At 40.3% G+C, this 10,018-nt stretch overlaps 1 protein-coding gene across 1 annotated transcript in view; it reads right to left on the bottom strand.

The window, feature by feature from the left end:
* Nucleotides 1-642: 642 nt before the first annotated feature.
* LOC149041571 (uncharacterized) overlaps nt 643-10,018 on the bottom strand; it is a 34,025-nt gene continuing 24,649 nt past the window's right edge. The window contains 9 exon segments of the mRNA XM_089180889.1: nt 643-1,362; nt 1,668-4,873; nt 5,961-6,053; nt 6,783-6,850; nt 7,037-7,114; nt 7,633-7,794; nt 8,649-8,702; nt 9,293-9,358; nt 9,833-9,883. Of these exon segments, the coding sequence (XP_089037015.1) occupies nt 1,302-1,362; nt 1,668-4,873; nt 5,961-6,053; nt 6,783-6,850; nt 7,037-7,114; nt 7,633-7,794; nt 8,649-8,702; nt 9,293-9,358; nt 9,833-9,883 (3,839 nt within the window). The 3' untranslated portion in view covers nt 643-1,301.

Raw genomic sequence — 10,018 nt, 5'->3', positions numbered from 1 at the left:
TACATGATAGTAGCTCCGAGGGGTTAAAGAGTTGAAATGTTTCCCTAAGTCTAGGTGAGCAAGTCAATAGAACAAATTGTCAGTAAACAATTTTCAGTTTGGAATCGAAAAGCATTCGCTGTTCAGGAAATGAGCCCGCGCCCCTACCCTGAAATTTCGATAAGTGTCAGAAATCTAGCCCCGCTTATTTGGTGTGAAACATGTGAACCAGTGGTGAGCAAAAATACTTGGCTGCAATTTAAAAGCACAGTCATGGTCGCTAGCGGAATGTATCCTATTTAACAGGGTGGTAGGAAAAACACGGAGATTTCGTTTTAGACTTAATGACCTTTTAAGCTGACCGTTCTTTCACTCGAACCAGCTCCCCTCCTCCAAGTGAAATAGACGTGTGGTGTGGGTCTTATCCTTGTAATTTAACAGCCTGTTTAATTAATTGGGCAAAAGGGAAAAGTTTAGACAGAGTGAAGGGGTGTAACAGAATATGAATTTCATAGTGTTCTGGTTTTCGTTCTTTCAGAAGTTCTTTTTACTCTAAATTTGCAATATCAAGCAGAAGAGTGATAATCTAAAAACATCGCCTGCTTTTTCACTCAATTTTCCGAGCGAAAACTGCGTGAAATAAGCAAAAACAGTAAGAAGAACTGAAACGAAGATCTGAAATGGATTTTAATTGGATTATGTACCAAGTAAGTATCAATGGACTCCGTTTTTTCCACAGTTCATGATTTATGCCTGCTCTAGTCATTTTGGATAGTACATTTCTTCCAAGCTGGCAAAGGCTTCAAGATTAAAAAAATTAAGTTATCAATCCAGTGAGTCAAAATGTATCAAATGCATGTCCAAATGCATGTAAAAAAAAGCAATCACGTGTACAACGTACAACAAGTTAAAAATTCAAAGGTAAGGTATGCCAAACACCAAAGGTTAAACTTGGTCTTAGGTGATGCTTGGAGCCATGAAATTGAAATACACAACTCACATGGCCATAAAGTTTCGTATTTAACTTATGATTTAGAAAACATCGCTGTATAATCCTTACGAAGACCATGTGAGATTAATTAAAAGGTTTTCTCGGCATAACTTGTCTTAAACATGGCCGCAACACCACTCAATCTCCGCAAAAAATCTCCTTTTAAAACTAAACCATTTGACTTGGCAGTTTATTATTAAATGATATGGTAACAAATCGCTTATTTGATTATAGCATCAATGCGGGTTATTTAATGACTCAACCAGTTCAATTCAACGCCGTGTAACTTTAAATTTGTCACCCCGCATGCCTCTGGTTGTTTTGATTGTCATTAGTCAGTACCAAACGCCTGGGGTCTCCTCTTGTCTTCAAACAAATCCATCAGTGATGACCTACAAGAAAAGTATAAGAGCCGCAAAATTGAATGTTTTTCTTGAATTCCTCGAAAAATTAAATTTAAGTGCCATGCTTTATTACAAAAGAAAAACTGCGAGTCTCGGCATTAACAACAGGCAGTACAATAAGTCAACGAGAAACGTATTTTTCTGTTTCGTGTTATCCTTGCGCACCCTCTACCTCGGCTGCAGGAACGCAATGAAGATAAAAGACATGAAATTGAGTTTGACCTCAAGGAACAAAAAGGCGATAATTAACATCTCACTTTTCGTTGATTGAGCAAAATTAAAGGCATACTTACGATGGATACCTTTTAATTTCCGTTAATTCCAGTTTCACGTCGTCCCCAATGAGTACAAATGGCGCCCAGTAATACCCTTTGCTGAACGTTTCAGACTCTCTCATGCACTTCATGGCTTGATTGACAGCTTCACTAGTACCCTTGCCTTCTTCCAGCGCTCCGTAGAAATGTTTCATGAACTCCTGAGTACCATCGTCATCAATGGCCCACAGGGATACCAGAACCGATCGAGCACCGGCACCTAAGAACGCTCGCGCAATGCCAACCACACCTTCGGCCATAACCTCACCGCAAGCGCTGTGACAGCAACTTAGCACAACCAGTTTCGCTCGCAGCCCGGCTCGTAACACGTCTTTTATTGTCAGTAGATAGTCTTCCTCTTCAGCTTGACAGGTTGTCCTACTTGTGTTTGGTGCCAAGAGAATCTCTCCTGTTTCTTTTTTACCATGCGCTGCAATGTGAACCAACGCAACTGAGGAAATTCGTCTAAATACCTCTTCCTTTGTCGCCTCCCCTCCAACGAGAGGAGCAATACCGAGGATTCGTCCAATCATGTTCACCTCTTTCCTTGCACCCGGCAGCTGATTCAACAAATCACCCTGATAAAGGACTTGCTTGTAACATGGATCACCCACGAGCAGTGCACCGGTTTTATTGTGCAATTCTGTCGGGCAGTCTGAGATTGATTTTAAAATGGTTAGGGATGGAATTACTCGAATCCTGAAAGATTCGCACAGATACCTTGAATTCGAATCCACCAATGCTGCATAGGGCACCAAGCAAAGTGGACCTTCAGGAACAAATACAAGCTCATCTCCATCAATCAGATCCGCGATAGGAGCAACTATGATATCATAAAGCTTCCGCAGGGCATTAGTCGTCGCGTTTCGCGGAGAACCATCGCTCGTTCCTTTTTCATCTCGGCCCACTTGAGTTGAACTTTTTTGCCATTCAACAGCAGCCCTTGCACTAATTTGCAAGGAAGCAGCCTTATTCAAAGAGGTAATGTAAACTTCTAATTCACGTTGGTAAAGAAAGTTGTTCACATGCTTTATTCTCGATTGAACGACTTCCCCGTTCCGAATAGTCCACAAAGCAATGTAAGGTCCAGTAATTGCTAGGAAAACTACATCTGATGAAACGTTTCGTAATGAAAGACAATCAGAGCATTTCCTAGAGTTCGACCACGTGAGGGTTTGTCGAAAGCTATACTTTAAATCCACGATATCTCTTAGAGCTTGTGCACGTCCCTCCTCGGCAGCGAGAAGAGCTTTAACGTGTTCACCCTTCAGTAAAAGTACGCGCCAAACACCATTGTATGCTGTTTTGCAAACATTTCGATACGAAATCTTCCAGTTATCGTGCAACAGAAAACTAGCCCGAACGTTATTAAAAATCTCTCTACTAGAAATATAATAGTCGAGGGCGGTTTGGAGACATTCCTGCCTTTCAAAATTTGTAGCAAGACTACAAAGGGCCTGGGCAATCTCATTCTTGTCTCCCACTTCTTTGGCAATTTCTAGACGTTGTTTATGGTAGTCGATGGCTGTTTTGAACTGTCCTAGATCACCATAAGCATTGCCAAGGTTGCCATAACCCGCTCCTTCTCCAGCCTTGTCTCCCACTTCTTTGGCAATTTCTAGATGTTGTTTATGGTAGTCGATGGCTGTTTTGAACTGTCTTAGATTACGATAAGCACTGCCAAGGTTGCCATAACTCTTTCCTTCTCCAGCCTTGTCTCCCACTTCTTTGGCAATTTCTAGATGTTGTTTATGGTAGTCGATGGCTGTTTTGAACTGTCTTAGATTATGATAAGCACTGCCAAGGTTGTTATAACTCCTTCCTTCTCCAGCCTTGTCTCCCACTTCTTTGGCAATTTCTAGATCTTGTTTATGGTAGTCGATGGCTGTTTTGAACTGTCCTAGACTACGATAAGCATTGCCAAGATTGCCATAACTCCTTCCTTCTCCAGCTTTGTCTCCCACTTCTTTGGCAATTTCTAGTTGTTGTTTAAGGTAGTCGATGGCTGTTTTGAACTGTCCTAGACCAATATAAGCATTGCCAAGATTGCCATAACTCGCTCCTTCTCCAGCCTTGTCTCCCACTTCTTTGGCAATTTCTAGATGTTGTTTATGGTAGTCGATGGCTGTTTTGAACTGTCCTAGTCTACGATAAGCACTGCCAAGATTGCCATAACCCGCTCCTTCTCCAGCCTTGTCTCCCACTTCTTTGGCAATTTCTAGATGTTGTTTATGGTAGTCGATGGCTGTTTTGAACTGTCCTAGACCAATATAAGCATTGCCAAGATTGCCATAACTCCTTCCTTCTCCAGCCTTGTCTCCCACTTCTTTGGCAATTTCTAGATGTTGTTTATGGTAGTCGATGGCTGTTTTGAACTGTCCTAGACAATCATAAGCACTGCCAAGGTTGCCATAACTCCTTCCTTCTCCAGCCTTGTCTCCTACTTCTTTGGCAATTTCTAGATGTTGTTTATGGTAGTCGATGGCTGTTTTGAACTGTCCTAGTCTACGATAAGCACTGCCAAGGTTGCCATAACCCGCTCCTTCTCCAGCCTTGTCTCCCACTTCTTTGGCAATTTCTAGATGTTGTTTATGGTAGTCGATGGCTGTTTTGAACTGTCCTAGACCAATATAAGCATTGCCAAGATTGCCATAACTCGCTCCTTCTCCAGCCTTGTCTCCCACTTCTTTGGCAATTTCTAGATGTTGTTTATGGTAGTCGATGGCTGTTTTGAACTATCCTAGACAATCATAAGCACTGCCAAGGTTGCCATAACTCCTTCCTTCTCCAGCCTTGTCTCCTACTTCTTTGGCAATTTCTAGATGTTGTTTATGGTAGTCGATGGCTGTTTTGAACTGTCCTAGTCTACGATAAGCACTGCCAAGGTTGCTATAACTCCATCCTTCTCCAGCCTTGTCTCCCACTTCTTTGGCAATTTCTAGACGACGTTTATGGTAGTCGATGGCTGTTTTGAACTGTCCTAGACAATGATAATCACTGCCAAGGTTGCCATAACTCCTTCCTTCTCCAGCCTTGTCTCCCACTTCTTTGGCAATTTCTAGAAGACTTTTATGGTAGTCGATGGCTGTTTTGAACTGTCCTAGACCAAGAGAAGCATTGCCAACGTTGCCATAACTCCTTCCTTCTCCAGTCTTGTCTCCCAGATCTTTGGCAATTTCTACTTCCTGGTTTGATGCAATAAAATAAGTTTTTTGTTCATCGTGGTGTAAGATAAAAGATGAAATTAATTCCTTTGTTTCACGATAAAGTCACTTTGGATGTTGATCGCGACGATTCCACTGCAATGCTGCTAGTCTTCATTGCTCTGACGCTCTGAACGTCTGCCTTTTAACTCTGTACGGTGGCCAACTTACCCCTTAAGCCATTTGTAGCACGTTAGTCGGCTGCTATTGGTGCATTTCGATCCTCATTAGTATTCCGGTTGTTAGATGATGTTCCCTCATAGGTCCTCTTTGATCGGTTATTGTGTTGTTTGATCGTGAGTATCCAAGCTTCGTGAATTTTGATTCCACTATCTCCACTGATGTTGTTTAGATGAAATCTTATATGGATAGCCGCTTTAACCCTACGTGTGTACCAGTGGAGGGATTCACCCACCAACCTCAGTCAGTGCAGAGTGCTATTGTTAAGTGTCTATTCGACGATCAGACTCCACAACAGCCGATTTATGAGGACCTATGGGGGAACACCATCTAACAACCGGAATAATAATGAGGATCGAAATGCACCAATAGCAACGAAGCAACGCGCTACAAATAGCGACACGTAAACAAGCCACCTCACTGCCTAATGAAGACTAGTAGTATTGCAGTAGAAATGTCGCGATCTGTAATTGGGCCATGAGAACCACTCGCACAGAATTCCTCTGAATTCCTTCCTCGATGTGGAATTTCAACGAGGTTCTTAAGTTTGTGAAAGTGACTAGACTCTAAAGAAAATACAGAGACAGAGAGGTAGGCTTTTGTTCTAGCCATAAGAATTTTTCGATTTATAATCTTTAGAACGTACGTATATTTTAGAAGACTTCGGGATTTGGCTAACTTCGTTTTGATGATTTTATTTGAGTGAGTACTGGAAAAATATTGGCCCCTGCGGTCGTAACGATTAAGCGATATAATTTCGTGATTTTCGTTACTGGCCCCTCGACCAAGACCTGTAAACTCGAGATGCACGTTTTAACCTCTTTAGAGTTTCTGGTTGCCTAATCAGTTCTATTTAAAGAAAAATTCAGGTAATGGTTGTCAGATTTACCTTTACTTGCTGTGGCTTTATCTCGCCGGATGCGATTGTCTCACTACCACACTTGTTTAATAGATGACGCAACCTTTTACTATTATCGTCCATCTTCAATGCGTTAAGTCAAATGACACTGCTGAGAGGAAAGGTGGAATGCTTAGGGAGGGTGTTTCATCCAGTTTTTAGGAGAAAGTCTATTAGACACTGCAAGACTTCTACCTGCAGAGTGCCTTTTCGACTTTCGAGAACTCGACGAAAGCACCTTTCTTACAAAATTGTCAATCTTGATAACTTTGCTTTGCAGTTCACACAGTAATTCGATTAAGTCGCACACTTGTCAGATTTTTTAATTGTTCAGCCTTTTAACTCTTTACGGTAAGATAGAATTTTCTTTCACATGTCAGATTCTCAACGGCGACAAGCAGTGTCTTTCGTCGCGTTGCCTTTTGGAAAAGACATTAACAGCTGTCAGTGTTTGGCATCATTAATAGCTGCATGGTACGATCATATCCATTCTATAGTAATATATCATCTTGGGAAAGTCTTTTATTATTTGTCGTTAGTTATCTCGGGTTATATCGTTTGCGTTGTTAGCAGGAAATGGTGTAAGAACTGGTTTTAATGGCATTAACATAAATCATACTCATATTTCACCGGGAAAAGTGACTGAAACTGACAGCTAGAGACCACCGAAAATTCAGCTTTTAAATCAAAATTGAAAAATTTGAAAATCATTGGACGTCTTAAATTTGCACTAGATTTTCTTAAGTTAGCTTAAAGTGGTAATCACTGGAGTTTTTTTACGTCTTAGAAACGAATGTATTTTTCAAAGGATACGGCCAATCCTTTATGACACCAGATCTTTGCTTCATCATACAACTTAAGCTGCACACAAGCTTCAGCTCCTATAAAAATAAGGATTAGTGATAAATAGCTAAGTGCCTTCTTTGAGAAGCCAAAATATTGGCATTTTCAATTCACAAATGAAGATTTATGGTGCGTGACCGCGTAGATTTGAACCAGAAACATCTACTTGAACGTACGTAGCCAGGGAGCTATCGCCACTGAATGGCGACTAAAATTAAACTCACCTTTCTCCAAGGCTTTGATGAAAGTTGGCTCCAATTGTACAGCAACTGTGGCATCATCTAGGCTGTTTTCAAAGTTTTCTAAATGAGGGATTTAGAGCTAACCGGTCATTTGCGTTCGATAGAATTGCAAAAAGAGTAACCGACTCCCTTTCAACAGGACTCTTTACAACTAATTCGAGGTTTTCTTTTACCTTGGAAAGACTTGGGCCCCCTCATATAACCTTCGATAACGCGGTTGCGGGAGGAGGGAGGGTTTGGTGAGGAGAATACACATGGGAAGTGCAGGTGATAACGGGATTAGTTTATTAATTTTCCCCTTTTTTACCATTAGGACCTAAAACTTGAACTTGAACGCTCGACGTGAAATTAAAGAGGGTCGTGACTGATATAAAGCTCTTCTCGGGGATTTCGGTTTATTATAGGTCACAAGATTTGGAGTCTTTATCTTGAGTAGCCGTTATATTACTGGATGTCCTTTAACTCATTTGGAGTGATAGATAAACGATCAGAAAAATTAGCATAAAATGGGACCACATGACTCTTTGAAGATGAACTTTTAAGTAAACTATAAATAATTGAACGTTGAAATTCCATACCTAAACGGAAATGAGCTGCTGCCCTGTTATTGTAGAGTCTGGCTGTCAGCCGATTATCTTTGCAGTTTAGCTGAAGTCCTTCAGTGTACAGTTTCAGCGCTCTATGAAAATCTCCTTGTCTGTATTCTTTGTTACCTTGCTGAAAACAATCCTTTGCTCTCACTAAAAATACAGGAAACACCGGAATATTACTCGTTATGACTAATTACTTACAATACCCGAACGATTAAAATTAATTGCAGGCGGTTTTTAGGCCGCTTGTCAACCAACGTAATGACATTATTGCTTATACAATTCATTCCTTATACCGATATTTTTCTGTCAACCTAAGTGATTTGAGAGAGAGAAAAGAGAGGATTAATAAGCTTAATTAATTAAGAAATTTCCAACTGAATGTAGAGAATAACCTTGGATTGCTTTGATTTTACTTTCGCTTAAGGATTGCTCAAAAACTTGCGCCTCTCACGCAGTCAGTCAGATTTCACACTAGAACTAGGTAATGTAGTATTATAAACTGAGTTGATAACGTAAATTGGCCACCATAGAGAGTTCAAAGCTGACTTTTGGAGCGTCAGCCCTTTGTCATTCTCTTTGACGAACTGGGCTAACGCTCGAAACGTCAGCTTTGAAACTTTTTGCGGTAGCAAATTTTACATTATCAACTCAGTTGATAAAACCAAATATTATATAGTTATATTCCCTCACCGACGCAGCACCACAGTTTCTCTAGAAACTTACCCTCCATAAAAAATATAACAAGTCGAATTGCGGCTGGGTCGCTCTTGTTTTCCTGCGCGTCAGGTATGCGCAGTTTCCTTGTTTCCACTTAAATTTCTCATCGGCTCCTTGTAGTAATTCCTTTTCGTTACTTGCTGCTTTAGTTTCGCTTTTACGACACTCAATCGTAAAGCGTTCTACCAGCTACGGTTGAATTGTTCCGAGTGTAAGAAGGACAGTAGATGACTACAGATTGTCTTATCTTACGTCTTGTGGAACACGTTAGTCTTCTCACTTACCTACTAAGGGGTCGTCGTCTAGATCCACATCTTTATCATCTGAAGTTTTGTTCTCTGAAATTATAACGAAGATATGTAAGATATCTTTTGCGCGTGTCACAACTGAACAAATTTTCCATTTCAGTGACCCATGATGAAGTGGAATATCTGTTTTGGCATCCCAATGGACAACCGTACCGATTTCTAATCTGTTAGAATCACCCTCTTTGTCATGGAAAAAGGCTTTATTAAATTGAACGCGTGAAGAAATTTTTCGACGTTTTGCTTAACTAAAATTTCGTCAATGATTTAAAAATGGTAATAAAATTTAAGCCCTTAGTGTGGACCGATTTCTAGCCCTAAGTCGGAAAGTGGAAGATTTTGTGGATTGGTAACAACAGTTTTGAGGCTTTCAAGTGATGAGTGAGGACCGATAAGTTGATCAAGTTTTTGGGCTTTAATTTGGTGCAAATGTTTAAAAACGCTTCATTTGGTGACTATATTGATTGGAATGAGAGAAAGAAGATGCATAACCCTAAGGGTTGGATGAAAAAGGTCTTAGCATGTTTAATGATATAATTTACCCTATTTGTTCACAAACTCTTCCAATGCAAGCTCTTGTGTTATGGCACATACAAAAAAGCTGAGCAACGATCGATTCTCACCTGATGAGTTGTTGAAAGGAAAGTCTTCGTTTCCTTCAGCTGCCTCAACTTGTGTCTCTTTGATAACTAAAATGAAACGGGTGATAATAATAATATAATGAGTTGTGACCTGTAATTAGTAGGGTAAGTTTCTAAAGGAACTGTACTGCTGCGTCGGTGGGAGAGTATAACAGGGTAATTTCACCGTTTCACGAATTTAAAAGCCGACGTTTCGAGTGTTAGCCCTTCGTCAGAGCGACCGTGACCCGTCGTGGTTTTTTTTGTTCCACTCACTGATCGTTACAATCATAGAAAAAATCTGATAAAGCCTCATTTTTTCCCTCAACTGGGGAACCGTTGTCAGCAGCAGCCACGTTTTCATCAGCTGTCATGTTGTCCTCTTTTCCAAATGAAATACCAATACATATTAATAATTAAAACACTCACGATCTATGATGACTTTTGTTTTTTCAGCCTCTAATACATATACCAGGATTCGGATTTTGATTTAATTTCGGACTTACGCTTACATTTATTCAGTTTTACATTGATCTCTTGTACCTTTTGATTTGCTTCCATCGTCATCTGACTCCTTCTTGGATGTAAAATGATCTTGAAATAGCGAAGAACACAAATTTATTTAAACGAAGAACACTTTCAGAGTTCAGTTTGTTCGACGGTATGTTTGATTTTATCGCGCGTGTTGTATTCAGTGGTTACAAACTTAAATTACCACTATCTTTTTTC

This window comes from Pocillopora damicornis, chromosome 8, assembly GCF_964200805.1.
Source record: "Pocillopora damicornis chromosome 8, jaPocDami1.2, whole genome shotgun sequence".
Lineage (NCBI taxonomy): Eukaryota > Metazoa > Cnidaria > Anthozoa > Scleractinia > Pocilloporidae > Pocillopora > Pocillopora damicornis.
The sequence above is the reverse complement of the archived record's forward strand: the minus strand, read 5'-3'. Positions and strand labels throughout refer to the sequence as shown.